We start from the raw sequence: 18,105 nt of genomic DNA, 5'->3' as shown, positions 1-18,105 counted from the left end.
TACATTTTTAATGTCAAACACCGGGGGTTTGTTACATTTGTTACTAAGGTGTGTGCGTGGTATAATGTACTAATGTAAGACCCAGAAAAACTCATCGAAATTTATTCATTGTTTGATTTTAATCGAATATAGTACCTCCCTCCTCCCTTTGAACTGTTTGTTTACCAGATAAAAGAAGCATGATCCAGTTTGAAACCAATTACAACACTGCCAATAACAAAATATTCCAGAGATGAATTCTTCTCTCTGCATTAGCAAGGTCTATATACATAATCTACAATGATACATTTGTGTTTGTAAATCACTACGACCATTGACACCAATAGAATGGTGTCATTGTTCCAGAAATTATGGGAATATATTGTGGAGCTAATAAATGCTAATCGGTCTTCTGAACTCCAGAATTCCGGTACTTGTTTTCTTCCCAGCAGATCATTGAAATGGCATGCTACCAGCAATGAGGGAACAAGAAAAACCATAGGGACTTCAGGAGGAACAAGGAAGCAAGTTATGATATAAAATTGTACAACAAACAGAAGACAGTGCTAACTTCGCAACTGATGGCTGCTGCGCTTCCTGAAATGTCTGAGAATGAAACTGTCTGCATATAATGGATAATTTTTTCTGATCAAACCCTTTATGCACTTCCAATATGAAAAGTCAACCAGCTCTCCATCTTTCCGTGCTATGAACAAACATCTAGATCGCTCAAAATTGGGATGATATCCAATCTGTCACAGGAAAAGGAATGATAAAATTTTACCAATGAATAAAGATAAGAAACGAAGTGTTAAGACTGGATAGGATTTAAGAGACAGTGATCTCAGTAATTTCTTATATCATTAAAAAGCCTATCATTGGAATGTAATGTACGAAGATTAGAGATCAGAAGCCAATATTTATACTCTTCTTTCTTTAACCAAAGAAGGGAAAATGGGGGTCTGGTCAGGTCATATCCTTTCAGCAGCTAATCAAGTAACACAAAAAAGTAACATCATGGCCAAAATCTGTATTTGCTAGTCGCAAAAGATTTTAGTACCATATAACATTACTAAATGCATTTATTATGCAGATTAATGCTATAAAAATCTCTAACAAATTAGTTTGATTTGGACCAACAAATTACTAGAATGAGCAAAATAAAGACTGCTTCATCATGAAAATACTGAGAAAAGCTATTTTTACCAGAGGGCAGAGAATCAATGAGTTGCAAAACTGGGCAGCATGCCATACTGATTTAGTTATTAGAAATCATGCAGCGTAAGAAATACCTAATAAGGTAACTCTTAGCAGGGATTAGGGACCTCTAAAATGCAAGGTGCATTCTGCTAAGTGTGGGGATGGAGTGGATCACCATTGATGAACAAATCAGAGGCTTAGATATTCATATAATAAAAGCAGCCAGAAGACACTCCATGAACTAACAAAAACTAACTCTCTTGATTTCCCCATCATTAGCAACGAGTTGCACTTTAATCAGAGCACACCCTGCACTTCAAATGAGACAATCCTATTATTAGCAGGTCAGATCGTCCTCCAGAGCCAATTAACTCTTAAGACTGACAAAGGGAAAATCTTTGCAGTAGGCAACAACTGATGTCATGGTCATATAGATTTCTGAACATAAAATATTTTTTAACTGTTTGATTCGGCAATAGATAATTCTAGGAAATAGTCTTTTTGTCAACAAAAGTTATGCACAAGCAGTGTGTGTGTTTGTGAGATGACGAGGGGAAGGGAGGAGCTACCGTGATATAATCAACTCCAACTCCAATCTTTTTCTCATATTCTGGATGAAAGGGAAGCAGCTTCTCAAGAATGGTTTTCTCATGCTCTGGACTCAGTCTATCTCCACTTTCATATCTATGGCATGAAAGGCATAATTAGATTTCTAGATAAATGAAAGGGAATATGTAAATCAATTATTATAACTACCAATTGATTTTCATCACAAATATCAAATGCGTTTTGAGAAACTGATTAGTAGCCAGATAGAATTGTAGTATCTAGTAAGGAGACAGGTACAGATACGGCAAACCAAACAACTATAACAATAATTTGAGATTCACCGAACATTCATGACTTAGGCTGTTAAGCATAAGTAAAGCGAAGCCTTATGCAGCCCTAACCACATTTTCAGCAAAAGCAAATATCTACAAGAATTCGAAAATCGAGGTGAAGTTTATACTAGTGTATCAGTCAGAGATCTTTTACACTGTTAAAGCAAATTGGTAGTAACGGAGAACTAAAGATGCATTAGCTAGAAAGAATAGTCTCAGACTGCAAGCCAACACCGACACAAGTTACAGAGCTAGAACAGTTTGGGGCTATAATGAACATAACCAAAGAGAGGACATTTCAACCATGCATGCATGTCTCATCACTCCCATGAGACAAGTAACAACTCCGAACATGTCTCCTATATTAATTATTTGTCAATACATGGTTCTAAAATCATATTTCAGGGAGAAGATAAGAGATAATAACTATTAGGAACTAATTTAAAGGGCATAATTAGAAAATGTTAAAAGAAGAAGAATGAAAAGAGGAACATACTGTCCAGAATGGAGAAGCATCCTGACAAAGCCAACCAAAGGAACGGTGTCCTCCAGAATCTGGTCTTCCCAGTCAACGCATTTATCCTCCTCCTCCTCCTCTTCTTCATCATCGTCATCATCGCCGTGGTCGTAACCATAGCTGGTGTTGGGTTGGGGAACGAGGGGCTTCCTGAGGAAGTGGTCGCCGTCGGAAGTTGCAGCTGCTCTGAGGGGGGAGAAGCGAGGGTAGAATGGGAAAGAGAGAAAGAAGGAAGGGGAATGGAAGTGGGAGAAGGGGGAGGAGATAGGGTTTGTGAGGTGGGGAACACGCGGTGCCGTTTTGGATAATGACAGTGATGAATAAGCCATTTATTTTTAGTAAAGGAATGGAGTGGATAACTCGTGTTCAAACTTCACACTGTGATTCAGTTGGTGAAGCCAAACATGGTGTTGGTGTTAGTTCTTAGTTGTATCCTCGTAGTTCTCTCTGCCACCACACCCAGTGAGAGGAGCAACTACTATACGACCAATCTAGCAGGATAAACCGATAAACTAACGACTCTCCCTCATCCTGCGCTCAATTTTTTTTATTGGTATGTACTGGATCACTTGTTTATACGAAAGACCGGGATATGACCCAGTAATACGTGGGCTCACAACTTTGGCAGCCCACCGTACATATAATTTCTTCCGATTCTAAAGTTGTGTTTGAAAAGAAAATTAAGATTAAAAAATTGAAAGTCTGAGAATTAGAAATTGAGACACAAAGATAGAAAGAGAGACTAAATTAAATTTTTATATTATATTTAATATAAAATATATTGAATTAAATTATATTTTAATATTATATTTAGTTTAAAATAAGATGAACTCAATTTGTGTAGATACACAGAAATTGGACCTGTGGATCGCAACTTATTGACACGTGCCCCTGGTATTTGGCATGAGAGAGCAGGAGCTGTTTTGTACGATTTTCCTCAATTTAGTCGAGCCGTGTCGTCCCAACGCCAACGGAGGTTGGAGGTGCCTTGGCCCATTGATGTGGTTGGGCTAGTATTGGGCTGGGCTATTTTTTTTGTAATTCCGATGGTGTATTCTTTTCAAAAGCGAACAATTTTAAAGCAGACTGGGTCATGTGGATTTCTCAAAAAGAAAAAAGAGAGGTCCTAGCGTTCAACCAGCCCTTTCTCTCTCTCTCACTTTATTTCTTGAGAATTTGAACTTCAAAATTTTTGTCCTGAAGAAAGCAAACCCTACCAGTCGATACCACTAAACCATAATCATATTTCAATTGCATAGTGATAACGTGAATTACGTTACCCAAGTATAGGATCTTTTCAGTACTAATTGATTATGCCACTATTTGCTATCAACATCATTTTATTATTATTATTACTGTAATTAGTAATATCATTTGAGAGAAATTTTACTTGCACAAAAAAGTTAATAGAATAAACACTTGATTTTATTAAATTTTTATATAAGTCTATTCTCTTTTATTTGTTAATTTGACTGACTAAAAATTTTTATGAAATTAGTTAACTAGTTCTAATTTTTATTAGAATAATTCTTTTCATTCAAAATTTTATATTTACTGTAACTGTTTCTAAAATTTACATATCTCTATAATAGATTTGGTTTGATTTGAGATCGAAAAAAATCTTAAAAAAATATCTTTCAACACACCACCTGCTAATTAATTGTCTTCCCAAAATTTGATACATCTACTATCTCCTACCTCCAAAAGAAAATCTTTAGATCATTTTATCTCCCCCTCCCCCCTTAACTGACATATATAAATAAAGTCTGTTGAAAAATAAAACACTAGGATTTAAACTATTGCAAAAATACAATTTTTTTTATAATAGATAATCTTTTTATGAAAATCGCCACCACCACTTGAATAAAAGAACAGTCTTTTAAAACACTCTTCAACTCTCAATCCTCCTAATTTTTTTGGAGCTTGCACTATATCTCATTTCACTAAGAGTAATCCATGGTTGCCATCTTTATTACCAAGGTTTTGAAAACCGGTTCAGACTGGTCAGTTGAACCGTGAACCGTGAAGAAAGACGGTTCGAACAAACAGCAAAATCGCAAATTCTAAAAAATGGAGTTGAGCCGTTAAACCGTCCGAAAATCGGTCAATCGAATCGAACCATGACCCGGCCGGTTTTTTGAATGTGTGTCCAAACGCTGTCGTTTCAATCTTTCTCGGTAACTCCATATGCCAGAATCCCAGATCCAGCCTCCAGTTTGCCCTACCCCTAACTCCATCCTCCCAATCTCATCGTCCCTCACCTCCATTCAGCACTTCAACCACCGCCTTGTGCCGCCGCCGTCACGACAGGGCTCGCTCCCTTTCTCTCCATCGCGCAGCAACCATTGCAAGCTTCCTCTCCTTCCATCACGCAGCCACCCTAGGAAATGTCAAAGCCTCCGTCGCGCAGCCAAGCCGCCGTCGTCCCTAGCTCTGTTGGTCACTTGGTTCAAAGGTGCTCCACCACTGCTCCTTGTCTTGGTTGTCTCCCTCTTGCATGTTCTGTTGAAGGCGTCTTCGAGCTTCCAGGTAATTTTTTGAACTGTGAACTGAAGGCGTCATCCTTCTGTTCCTGCCTCTGTCATCCTTCTGAAAGCGTACTTGATTTATAATTCTACTTTCTTTGCAATTGTCTCTAAGCTTACTTGATTTTCTGGATTTAGAGTTATTTTTTATTGAATTTCTGGATTTGAATTTTGAATTCGTGCTTATGCAATTTCTATTTGATTCTTCTTGTTGTTGTTGTGGTTGAAATTCAAAATTGAAATATGATTCTTCTTCTTCGACAATTTCATATTCTGGACTTGTTGATTTGTGAACTGATCTTGTGAAATTGAATTTGTGATCTATTGTTAGATTTGTTGCTAAATTGCTTGTTGAATCTGAATTTGCATCGATTTCGGCCTCTTTTTTCTTGAATTTCTGTTGATGCTGTTGCGAGTCTTGTTCTATTGATAGCTGAGATTTGGTTGCTTCTTGATCGATTTGTGGTGGTTGCTATTGTTGCTTTAGTCTAACTTTAATGTCTTCCCACTCAATTTCCCATTCTGCAACTTTATTCCAGCAAATTTCTGGCAAGCTTGGACGCATATTCGGTTGGTAATAATGATAGAACGCAATTTCAAATGTTTCCAAATTGACAAATGATTGAGCGCATTTCTTAATTGAAACCATCTTAGAGTTTTCCCTTTCAAACTTCTTTCCACCTCTATGCTCCTCAGGTGTTTCTCTAGCATTTCAGTATTGCTCAGTACATATTGTCCATCCAAAACTATCTCTTATCTATACTCTTAAAAGACTAAGTAATTCTAATGGGCATAACTAGTACCCTTCCTACTATTAAATCGTAACATGTGGTGGCCACTGTTTATGAATATTAGAAGTATGCGAAATCAGCAGAGGATGTTGTTGCTGATGTTCATTCAATTTTTGTGCTGTTGAATAAAGAAGGGATTTTGAATACGAATGAATGTGATAAAATTGTGGATATGAATAAATATGATTGATGACAAACTTGGATGTTGGCATTTTATGTTTAGTTGGTTATTTTGGTTATTTGACTGTTGAATTTGTATTTGAATAAGATCATAACATTCTAATTTATATAATACTTTTAATTTGGATGATATTTTAAAGTTTATATAAATTATAATTATATTTTAATGTAATTATTTATATTTTATTTATTATTTTATTATAAAACAGTTTTTTGGTTCAACCACAATCGAACGGTTAAACCTATAAACCAATGAATTAGTTACTAGAGCGATTCGATAACCAGTTCGGTTTTCAGAACCTTGTTCATTACTCTATATGAATTTGTTTTTGTAAAGAGATTAACTTCTTTGTCACTCTTCTTGATATTTTGTACAAGTTTAGATAATATATTAACAAACTATTAAGCACTAACTTAATAAGGATCAATTTACCTACTTTACTGAGAGTTTTAATTTTTAATAAACTAATTTTTTCTTTCATTTTGTCTATTATTATTATTATTAGTAGTGATAATATTAGTAGTAATAATAGTAATAATAGTAATAATAATAGTCTGTCGCAAAATAGTTACATGCGTTTATTATGTGAGAATCACAACATATTAAGTTGTGAAACAACTATAAAAATAATTAAAAAAATATTTGGCAGCAATTATAAGATTATATTATATACCATAATTAGTTTGAAAAAAAATCAAAGAATTAAAAAAATTAAATTTGAATTCATTTTAAAAATATTAAATTATTCTTTTGACTGTTTTTTAAACACTAAAATAATATTTTGAGATTAATTCTGAGAAAAAAATAAAATATTAGTTTAGGATTAAGCTAGTTTAATTGTATTAGACCTTAAATAATTTAATTTTTCCTTAAGAGATAACAACACCTTTTAAAGCTTTTAAAAGTGCGTATATATTTATTTTTGTCTCCGAAATTTTTGAAAAATTTAAAACAAAATTGAACATTTAATTTGATTTATTTTTTAATATTTAAAATAAATTATCAATTTTATCCCTATAATTATATCCTTTATCTCAAACTTAAATCATTAACACTTCTCTCTCTTCTATAATTTGGTGTCCTATTTGAATAAATATTTAGACAATAAAAAAAAGTATACCAAAATTTAATTTCTAAAAAAAAGCGAATCTTTTTTAATTTCTAATTCAAATAAATTAGAGTTATTTAGGATTCACAAAAATTTACCTGACAAAATATTATTATTATTGTTGTTGTTATTGTTGTTGTTGTTGTTTTCAATTTACCCATCTTCAATTTTCATCATAAATTCATTTTTTTTAATCTTTATCAATAAGGGGTATACGTGGATCGGATCGGATTAGATATGATATCCGCATTTTTTAGTGTCCGATTCGATTCGCAAATGTGCGGATCGGATCGGATCGGATATCAGATATATCCGCATAGTTAAACCTTCTCTTTTTAATCATATTTCTATGTAAAAAATTCAATAAAAATATTTCTTTCACACTTTTAAACTTATTTATTCCTAAAATATTTTTTATCAAACTTTTTCTAAATATCAAAAATAAAATAATACAATATATGAATAATAATTACTAACTAAAATATACAAACAAATAAATATAATACCAAACACATATATATTTATTTATTTATTAATTATTATTGTGCGGATTTACGAATCCGCAGATCGGATATGCGGAGTAGAGCAGATATCTACGATCTGATCCTTAAAGTGTGCGGATTGGATCCTATCTAATTAGATCAATATGCGGATCGATCCGAATCGTATCTACAATTTTTGGATCGGATACGGATATTTACCGCAGATACGATCCGATCCATGAACACCCCTAAATTACTAAAACTATTACTATTACTATGATTAGGTCATATTACAATTAGCATTATTATTTGTCTAACAAAAATAACTATTTTTTTTGTGTGACACAAATAATTAGTTCAAATATTACGGATCATATGACCAATTTCATCATTAGATACACTTTTTTTTAACACGAAATTCATCCTCCAACGACTTACCTATGATCATATACGAAAACACATTCATTTACCCATTCTGGGTCATTCCATCATCCAAAAGAAAGGTCCCTACTTCCTTTTTTTTTTATGATATGAGGGGCCATAGGCCCAAGAAAGGAGGAAAAAAAACAAAAGAAAAACTAAAGAAAACACACTAGCGCCTATGGGAAAGCATTACCCCTCTTCCATCTTCACGCACAAAGTCATTCACTTCTTGCAGTGGAGCATCCCAAAAGATAAGATCAGGATCAATTTCAACGCCGATTCTCGTCAATCTGTCCGCTACTCTATTACCTTCTCTGAGTATGTGGCTGAAGCAAATTTTTCAATTCTTCTTTCAATTTACAATTGAACGCACCAAAGGATTGGGATGGTTATGGAGTTCTCGCTGATTATTGATAAGCGCTATAACAGCAGCGGCATTGCTATATATAATGATTTTTCTCATTCCTATAGTCCATGCAGGGTTAAGACCGTCATGAATTTCCCAAAGCTCAACATTGAAAGCGGAACAGAGGCCAATGTTACGAGAGAAACCACCCAACCACCTTTTCCGATGGTCTCGAATTGCGCCTCCGCAGGATACCAAGCCGGGATTGCCTTTTGCAGCTCCGTCTGTGTTGAGAGCCACCCAGCCTTCCAGAGGTAGTTTTCAAGATACATAACTCTCAGTTCTTCTCTCCTGTTCAATCAGGTGCTCATCTTTCTTAAAAGCTTCACTATTTTATTGTACTAGTAGGATAATTTCATTGGTAGCTTCTTTAGGTCTCTAGTAGTTTTGATTGTGCACTTCCTTATTCTTCCAAAACCAAACCCTCTAGCAAGTTGTCATGAAAATGTCCCTCCAGTTGTAGTTGTTTTCTTTTCCTAGTTCTTGATTTAGATTCTGATCCACCCAATCTAATAGTTGATGGCCAAAAAAACTTCCAATAACTTCTGGTTTAATTAGCTGAGGTCCCTAGTCCCTTTAATACCAACGATGTTTAACAAAAGAAAAACCCACAAACAAAGAACACAAATACCCTACCCCATACAAGAACCAATTTTCTTATTAGCCCAATAACCAAAATTGATAGGCTCACAAAATAGCAAGTGCATACACTCAACTCAATTTATCAACCATTCCATTCTGTTAGCCAATTCTCTCATCTCAGCACAGACAAACAGTCTCCAATAGCCACCTGCAGCACCCCTGATCTATTTGGCACCGTTATCGGCACACCAAGGACTCAACAAATGTGTCACACTTAATATCTGTATCTCTTTAAATAGATAGATCCTTATCATAGAAATAACCTTAAAATAAATATGAAGATTGAAAAATAAATTTAAAATTTGAAAAAATAAATAAAAATATTTTTAAAAAGAAATATTATAAAAACTTTCATCTCTATCTCTAAAAATTTTAGTTTCTTATATCTTTACTTTTAGAGATATTAAAGGGACTGAAATTTTATATACTTAAACTGAAATTTTAATTCCATAATCAAACCACCAAAAGTCTCAATTCCTCGGTTTTAATCCTAAATCCAAGAAAGAAACGTAGTGTACTATTTTCTTTTGTTAGACTATATGAAATACATTAATTTAAATAACATTTTTATTCGAATATGGAGGTCTTATAAGAACTCATATGTAGAATGGGTTGGGAGTAGAGTTAAACCTCAGAGTGGTCCCTGAAGTTACATCCGTGCTTCATAGTAGTCCCTAAATTTAATAATTACCCATATTTGTCCCTGAAGTTGCACGCTAGGATTCATTCTCATCCTTCTGGCACATTTCCTCCAGCTAGCGTTACTAGAAAGCTGATCTGAACAACTGGGTGACACCTGGCGACGCTAAAACGACGTAGTATTATTGGTGGCACGTAAATTCCCTAAAATGACATCGTTTTACTCCAAAATTGCCTTTGAAGAATCGTCCCTCAAACGTTAACGTAACGTATTGTCTCCCCCCTCTCAAAATACAACACAAACAGAGTCTTTCCTTCTCCCCTATACTCATCAATAGCGGTGGTGTGAAGGCTATAACTGCAGCGATTACATTGGAAGACGACTGCTCTGGAGGATCGATTTCGCCATCTACATCAGATAAAGACTGTACTGAAGGCTAGTTTCTTTGAAAGAGGTAAGGAAAAAAAGAAAAAAAATTATGTGATAATAGGAGTGCTCTATTTTTTGGTATTGTTGTTAGTTTAATATCTTCAGTGGTTAGAAAAAATTTTTTGGAGTGTAATGTGTGGGTATGCATGTTTGTGTTTCGCAATATTTGCTAGGGTTTGATTGCAACTAGCTTTCTGAGTAGTTAGGCTAATGAAATTATTGACTGGATAAGGGTTTGTCATGGTAGAAACCTATTTCTTATCTGTCAGGGTTTATTGCATTTACAGTTGAAAACATGATTTTATGTTTTAGTTGTGAAGTTTCCAATTTGTTAATGTGGTTGAAGATGATAAGTTTGATCATGAAATTTTGTTTCTAAATTTCAGATGGATGATCCTTTTATTACCATTATATTTCACCATGGAGGGTCATTTATCATAGAGCGTGATGGAAGTGTGAATTATAATAGTGGACAGATTTCTGAGTTGCCGAAAATTGACATAGACACACTGGATGTATTTTTTATCCGAGATTACTACAAGAAGATTGGGTATGACAATATGACCCACTGTTGATGGCTGGTCCCTAATAGGCCATTGCAAACTGGTCTTAGAGCTGTGACACATGACAAAGAGCTCATGTGTTACCTTACTCAAAAGAACAAGGGAGTTATCCATGTGTACTATGAACATGGAGTCTCTGAACCTGTGTTTAATAAGGAAGCAGAACCAACATCATCCAAAGGCAAGGAGCTAGTGGTGCTACAATATCTTATTCCACATCCATACCCCATCCTCAATATCACAACCAATACAATTTCAACTACATCACCATCAACTCCAATCTCAAAGCCAACTCACACCACTAGTTCCAAAATAATTCCTACGACATCACCACTAATTCCAATTTCAGACCTAATACACACCACCATTCCTACTACAATAACAATTTTTACAACTAAGCTTGCTGGTAAAGATATTTCAGGACCAAAACATAAGACTCAACCTACTGTAACTTCTGTTAGTAATTTCAAATCACCACAAAAAAGAATGGCAGCACCCACTGCTGCTCCTACACTACAAAAAAAATGGTTAAAATGGCGGTTTTTTAAGGTAATTACGGCGGTTATAACCGCCATTGTTACCGAAAATGGCGCCCCCAAGAAACGCCGGAATTCTGGGCGCCATACTGGTTATTACGGCGGTTTTCTGAAAACTGCCACAATTCCCTGGGTTAAAACGGCGGTTTTTGAATAGGTTAAAACAGCAGTTCAAACCGCCGTTATTTCCAGGGTTAAAATGGCGGTTCTTGTATAGGTTAAAATGGCGGTTTGAACCGCCATTATTACCCTGACAGATTGACGTTTTGGTTGGTTAAAACCGTGGTTCAAACCGCCGTTATTTCCAGGATTTAAATGGCAGTTTTTGGATATGTTAAAACGGCGGTTTGAACCGCCATTATTACCCTAACAGAGTGGTATTTTGATTGGTTAAAACAGCATTTTTGAACCGCCATTTTAACCCTGACAGTAACATTTTGGTTGGTTAAAATGGCATTTTTGAACCGCCGTTTTACCCTGACAGTGACATTTTTTATCATTTAAAAAAACAATTTTTACCATCATTTTTATCGCGTTAAATAAATAATTTTGTGATTAAAATTTCACAATAGCGAAAAATCATAATCCATAAATGAAATATTATATAACTCATAAACAAAGAAAAGATGTCATTAGAAACAATATATAACTAGTCAAATAATATAAAGAGAAAAAATAAAATTAGATTGATAGACCTGTCGCATTTTTTTTTACCTACAATACATTTGTTCATTATCTTCTATCAAGAAGAAAATATTTTTGCTTCAAGTTAAAATTCTTAGTGATAATAAATATTCTATTATGCTTATGAAAAATCTCTGGTCCACATAACAAAAGTAAAAATGAAAGAGTAAACCTTATTGCAGTTTGGTATGAGATCTTGCAATGCACACGCATCTTCTCATTGATCCTGTCTCATCAAAAAAGGCATGGAGCTTCCTACCACCTGTAATGATCACTATTAGAATGTGCAACTTCTAATATATTCCTAAACTTTAAAAATATATATGTTCAAAACTTCAAAAAAGGCATTGGACTGTATGGGTCTTATTTTCCATAATTATTTTAATGCTGGCTAATTCAAAATAATACTACTCACATTATTTGATTGGGGAAGAATCATAAAATGGAGTATCTAGCAGAACATGCTTATCATGGTTCATTTAGATTTCTAATTATGCCACCCACTAATTATATAATTATCACAGTTTCTTCAACACTTTTCAATGCCTGATAAATGGCAGAGATAAGGCATAAATAAAAAAATGATATATTAAAACAAACTACCTATGCAGTTAAAGGGCTTTTGCCAAGTTAAATTAACTAATAAGCAAATCTGCCACATGCAGTGAATTTAAATACCAACCTCCACATACAATTGGAATGAACTAATGGATGAGAGCTGAAGGTAGTATAAAACGCTGCCTCCTATAAGGTACCTGTAAGAATAAAATAAGCAAATGTATAAATAATCATAGAATACAAAAACAAAGGTGAATAGGAAGATGGTGAAAATACAGGAATTTGATGGAAAAAGGAGAAATGGGATAGTCTATACGGTTTATTATAATGAACTGATGATCCAATGTTCGTAAATACTAACCAAAAATACCTATTAATAATAATTATCTTGGTCAAGTACTACAACAAAACTACTAGTAAGCTCAGAACAAAGCTACTAATAATAAGATTAATAGAACTGTAAGAAACCTGACATTCTAAAGGAATAACTTCAGTAGAAATTAAACCTGATGAAATCTTCCAGTGGATCATCAAGGGTATCAAAACCATTTGCCAAAAGAAAGGACCGTGTACTTCTTCCTAAAGCAATAAAGAATCTAAATATAGCCCAAATCCTTCTCCAAAACCTGCACCATGAAAAAGATTTATTGAAGCTCTCTGTTACGACAAAGTAAATACATGACAGGAAGATGATTTAGCTTTGCTATACTCAAATCAATTCATTTCTTCTCGCGCACTCTACTTGCTAAGCTAGTTTGCATAAATGAGGTCTTTCTTTAATTAATAAAAGAATATATCGGCGGTGGTTCTAACCGCCGAAATCACAAAAACTGCCATATTCAACATGAAAGTTACGACAACATGTACCACCGAAAATAAAGAAGAAAATTATGGCATTTATAAAGAACCGCCCTAATAACAATGTTGTTTTAAACCAGTTTTTTTGTAGTGGCCTTTGCTGACTGTACGTTGCAAGTTGTGATTTTGTTGGAAAAAGAAAAAAGAACAGAAGAGCAGCTTATACTATCTTCAGTTGTATCTAACTATTTATTATTGGGGAAAACATTGATGGTTCAATCCCCATCAGAGCTAAGAATGAATAAGTGACAGTCAAGATAATGGAGCTTACATGTATCCAGCCTAAAGGAAATAGTGATAAGCTGTCCTGAACTTCAAATATTTTTTCTTCATTCAATGTTGAACACTGAACAAGAAATTAAATTAGACATACATTGCTCAACTGAAAATAATTAAAATTACAACAAACAGTTAAAAAAATGAGCAGATCGTGTGGTCAAACCTAGTGGTGTTTCCTTCTGCAAACACAAAGCAGCTAACATTTAGTTTATTAAAATAGAAAGAAGCAAATTCAGGATGACTGCAATCATGTTGATGAATTATTAGAAGTTTAAAAACAAATTTAAATCAAAACTACCTGCTGTTAGTGTATTAAACAGTTTAGGCATTTGGCATTTGGCAATCACTGCTGCATCAGGAGCATTCTTAAAGTAATAAAATTACAATAATGATGTTAATAGTACTTGATTTAGCATTCATGGAAATTAAACCTAAAATATGGCACCACAAAGCTTCACATGGTTACTAACTAATAAGATATATACTATTTATTGTTTTCAACAATTTTAATGTGCTAATTGTTACATATTTCTTGAGAACACTTAAGAAATTAAACATAATATTATAGATGAAATATCAATAATCATTCCTCTCTTTTTACAAAATCTTGAAAACAAGAGATACTACTTTGTTAAAAATCAAAGAAACCATGTTCAAGTAAATTTGATCTGTTGCACTTATTTAAGCCTAAACCTGTTTTAGATTCCAACTGTGAACCTTTCAGCAGATTTAGTCTTCAATAAAACAATTGAACGAGCTCATCAATTTAAACTTTGAAGTAAAATGTCTTGTAACATACAAATTAATTTATGATATTGAACTAACCTAACAATTTTTGGGGGAAGGCGACATATAATTTTAGGTCTGCAACATAAATCCCAATTCAAATATCCCCTGCGAGAATACTATCAACTAAATCTAAATGTTTTTGCTTATTCTTACAGCATTCTTCTTCCCAGATTATCCTCTACGACATCATTAAATCAAATATAACCTCAAAAGGAAGTGCGAAGTGCGAAGTGCGAAGTGCAGAAAAGGAAAATCAAAAGGAAAAAGAGATGTTAAGTGAAGATTCGTGAACATGCAGCATAAAACATTAGAATAACCTCAAAGAAGCTGAGTAGCAATGGCGAGGAAGAGCCGTTGGCGGCAACAACGAACTCGGCAGCGTGAAGGAGTGTAGTAAACTGGTGGCAATGAGCAGTGTCGACAGAAGATCTGAGATCCGAAAGAAGGGAGGATGAAAGGTTGAAAGGTTGAGATCTGATATCTGAGATCAGAGATCTGAGTCAACTAAATCTAAATGTTTTTGCTTATTCTTACAGCATTCTTCTTCCCAGATTATCCTCTACGACATCATTAAATCAAATATAACCTCAAAAGGAAGTGCGAAGTGCAGAAAAGGAAAATCAAAAGGAAAAAGAGATGTTAAGTGAAGATTCGTGAACATGCAGCATAAAACATTAGAAAAACCTCAAAGAAGCTGAGTAGCAATGGCGAGAAAAAGCCGTCGGCGACAACAACGAGCTCGGCGGCGTGAAGGAGTGTAGTAACTAGTGGCAATGAGCAGCCTCGACGGAAGATCTGAGATCCGAAAGAAGGGAGGATGAAAGGTTGAAAGGTTGAGATCTAATATCTGAGATCAGAGATCTGAGGTGAATGTAGCCTAGAACAAGGGATGGTGAAAGGTTGAAGAGGAAGCGACAGTGGAGGTTGAAGAGGAAGCGACGGTGGAGGTTGAAGAGGTAGCTACGGAGAGAGATGAAGGAGATCAGGGATAGAAGGGAAATTGTAAAGCGAGCCCTCATCTGTTTCAAGCTAGGGTTACTGTAAATTTTTATATTATATACGTGTGAAAACGGCGGTTCAAAACCGCCATAATCACTTGAACCGCCACCAAACTCAAAGTTCATTATGGAAGCAACTAAAAATGACATAATAACCGGTTATTAAGGCGGTTCTTTAAAACCGCCGTAATATTAATGCCATTTTAAACTCGTTTTTTTGTAGTGCTACTACTAAGCAGGGACGGATCCACCTATATAAGGGTGGGGGCACTTGCCCCATTGAATTTTAAGAAAATAAATAATAAATATATATGTGTATTTGTAATGCCTCCATTATAATAATATATTTGCCCCCACATTGAAAAATCTTTTATTTATGTGTGAAAAAATTATACTATTAAATATTAATACAATAATAAAGATTATTGTATTATATAAATTAAAAAAAAGTATAAAAAATAATTTTTATTTAGTTAATATTAATCTATTTTAGTATTTAGGTTTATAAGTTAAGATTTAGAATTAAAAATCAATAATTTTAGGTGTAAATTTTAAGATAAATAGAATAATTTTTAAAAATTAGCCTATGTTGGCTAAATATATTAGTTAATTCCGTAAAAAATTAAATAATTTTTAACATAAATATTATAGAGTTTTAATTTAATAATTAAATAATAAAAAATATTTGAATGATAATTTAATAAAAAAAGAGACATTGTCTATAACTATCTATAAAAGAATTGTGATTTGTTTGATTTTTTAATTTTTATATTTTACACAATTTTTTATTATCCCCTCACATAATTATATTGAAAAATCGAAGTTAGTCCATTTAAGTTAGGCTCTGTACAGATTTTTTTTAAAAAAAATATTAAGGTATAATTTTTTATAATATAAAAAATAATCAATAAAAATGACTTTTATGGATATAAAATGTTTAACAAAATGCTAGTATTAAAATAAAATATTATCCAACATATTAAAAAATTAATTAATATATTTTAAATTTTAGATATGTAAATATATTATTATTTTTGCCCTCATTACTAAAATTTTCTGGATCCGTCAGTGCTACTAAGCCCACCCCACGACCAAAAATACTGGTAGCACCCACTATTGCTCCTACTACTAAGCCCACCCTACCACAAAAAAATAATGGCATACCCCCACAGTTGCTCCTAGTACTAAACCCAACCCACCACCAAAAATAATGGCCCAATCCACTGCTACTCCTAGTATCAAGCCCAATCCATTACCAAAATCAACAGCCCAGTTCACTTTAAAACTTTTAACTAGGTCCAAATTTAAACTTAAAAAAATCAAAAAGTCTGATCTACCAAAGAAATGTCCTCAAAAAGTAAAAAATGCAGCATCACATGCAAGGAGGCCTTTAACAAGATCAGCTGCAACTGGAACTTTTGGAAGAGCATATGTTAAGGGAAAGGATTCCCAAGCTGTGTTTGTGAGCTTGTCTAGTGAGGAGGAATCCTCAGATAGTCATGACAGTTATGACAGTATAGAGGACGACCCATATAGGCCTGCTGGTGACGAGATCTCTAGTGAGGAAGAAGAAGTGATTGTGAAGAGAGTAGTTGGAAAAAAGAGTGATGTTAAAAAGAGGACTACAACAGATAAGAAAGAAGTTAAAGAAAAGAAAGATGTTATGCTTGAGGATGATGGTCTTGTGTGTGCAGACTCAGGATTTGAAGATGATGAATTATTTTTTGGATTGATTTCTAAGGATGGTGGAATGGCACCATATTATGATGCTCAAGATGGAGGTTATGATGATTCTGATGGTGGAGAGTCTTGGCACTTTGAAGAAATGAAGACTCCTCCAAACTCTGAGGATGAGTTGGAGGAAGTTGATTCAGATGAGGTATTTTCTGTGTTTAGTGAAGGAGGAAGGTTTGGTGAGCTTAAACTAGAGGTTGGAATGAAATTTACTTCAAAGATGGAATTCAAGGAGGCTGTTCGTGAGTATTGTATCCAGAAGAAAAGGTAGATCTGGTTTAAGAAAAATGACAGTGTAAGAATGAGGGTTGTGTGTAAGGAAGAGGACTGTGGCTAGCTTGTAGATGCTTCCCGAGACAGTGAGGGTAATTGCTGGCAAATCAAGACTATTATGGACGATCACACTTGTCCTAGAGAGATTAAGAATAGGCTAGCTAACAGAAAGTGGCTAGGTTGCAAATTGGTTAGGAAATTAAGAAAATATTCCAATCTTAAATATTCTGAAGCTGCACAGCACTTTAAGAGCAAGTGTGACTTGGACCTGAACAAGTCTTCACTAACAAGGGCTCTAGGGGATGATAGGACCGTAGTGTATGGAGATGCTGCTGCCCAGTATGGTATGGTTAGAGATTATGAGTTGACATTGCTGAAATGTAATCCTGGCTCCACTGTTAATATTGGTGTTAGACCTCATTCCAATCCTGATGAAGATCCAACTTTTGATAGGATGTACATTTGCTTTAATGGATGAAAAAGAGGATTCAAGGCTAGCTGCAGACTATTTATAGGCTTGGTTGGAGCATTTCTAAAAATACAACATGGTGGTCAAATCCTCTCTGCCATTGGTCAAGACGCAAACAATCACATTTATGTGATTGCTTATGCAATTGTGTCCATCAAAA

At 34.2% G+C, this 18,105-nt stretch overlaps 1 protein-coding gene across 1 annotated transcript; it reads right to left on the bottom strand.

Moving 5' to 3' along the window:
- Positions 1-214: 214 nt before the first annotated feature.
- On the bottom strand, positions 215-3,184 carry LOC107460393 (protein DCL homolog, chloroplastic). Its single transcript, XM_016078750.3, has 3 exons — positions 2,557-3,184; positions 1,749-1,863; positions 215-731 (listed from the first exon to the last, which is right to left on the bottom strand). The coding sequence occupies exons 1-3, from the start codon at positions 2,904-2,906 to the stop codon at positions 546-548; spliced, it is 651 nt and encodes a 216-aa protein (XP_015934236.1). The 5' UTR covers positions 2,907-3,184; the 3' UTR covers positions 215-545.
- Between the last annotated feature and the right edge of the window lie 14,921 nt (positions 3,185-18,105).

The sequence above is a fragment of the Arachis duranensis genome, chromosome 8, assembly GCF_000817695.3.
Source record: "Arachis duranensis cultivar V14167 chromosome 8, aradu.V14167.gnm2.J7QH, whole genome shotgun sequence".
Taxonomy (NCBI): Eukaryota; Viridiplantae; Streptophyta; class Magnoliopsida; order Fabales; family Fabaceae; genus Arachis; species Arachis duranensis.
Note: the sequence above shows the minus strand (reverse complement) of the source record. Positions and strands in the feature narration are given on the sequence as shown.

Bases quoted from the DNA above. Each gene is read 5' to 3' on its own strand.
- LOC107460393 (XM_016078750.3), bottom strand. From the start codon at position 2,906: ATGGCTTATTCATCACTGTCATTATCCAAAACGGCACCGCGTGTTCCC. The intron at 1,864-2,556 runs GTATGTTCCTCT...TTCATGCCATAG, and splicing joins ATGCTTCTCCATTCTGGACA to ATATGAAAGTGGAGATAGAC. The intron at 732-1,748 runs GTAGCTCCTCCC...TTCCTGTGACAG, and splicing joins TTGGAGTTGATTATATCACG to ATTGGATATCATCCCAATTT.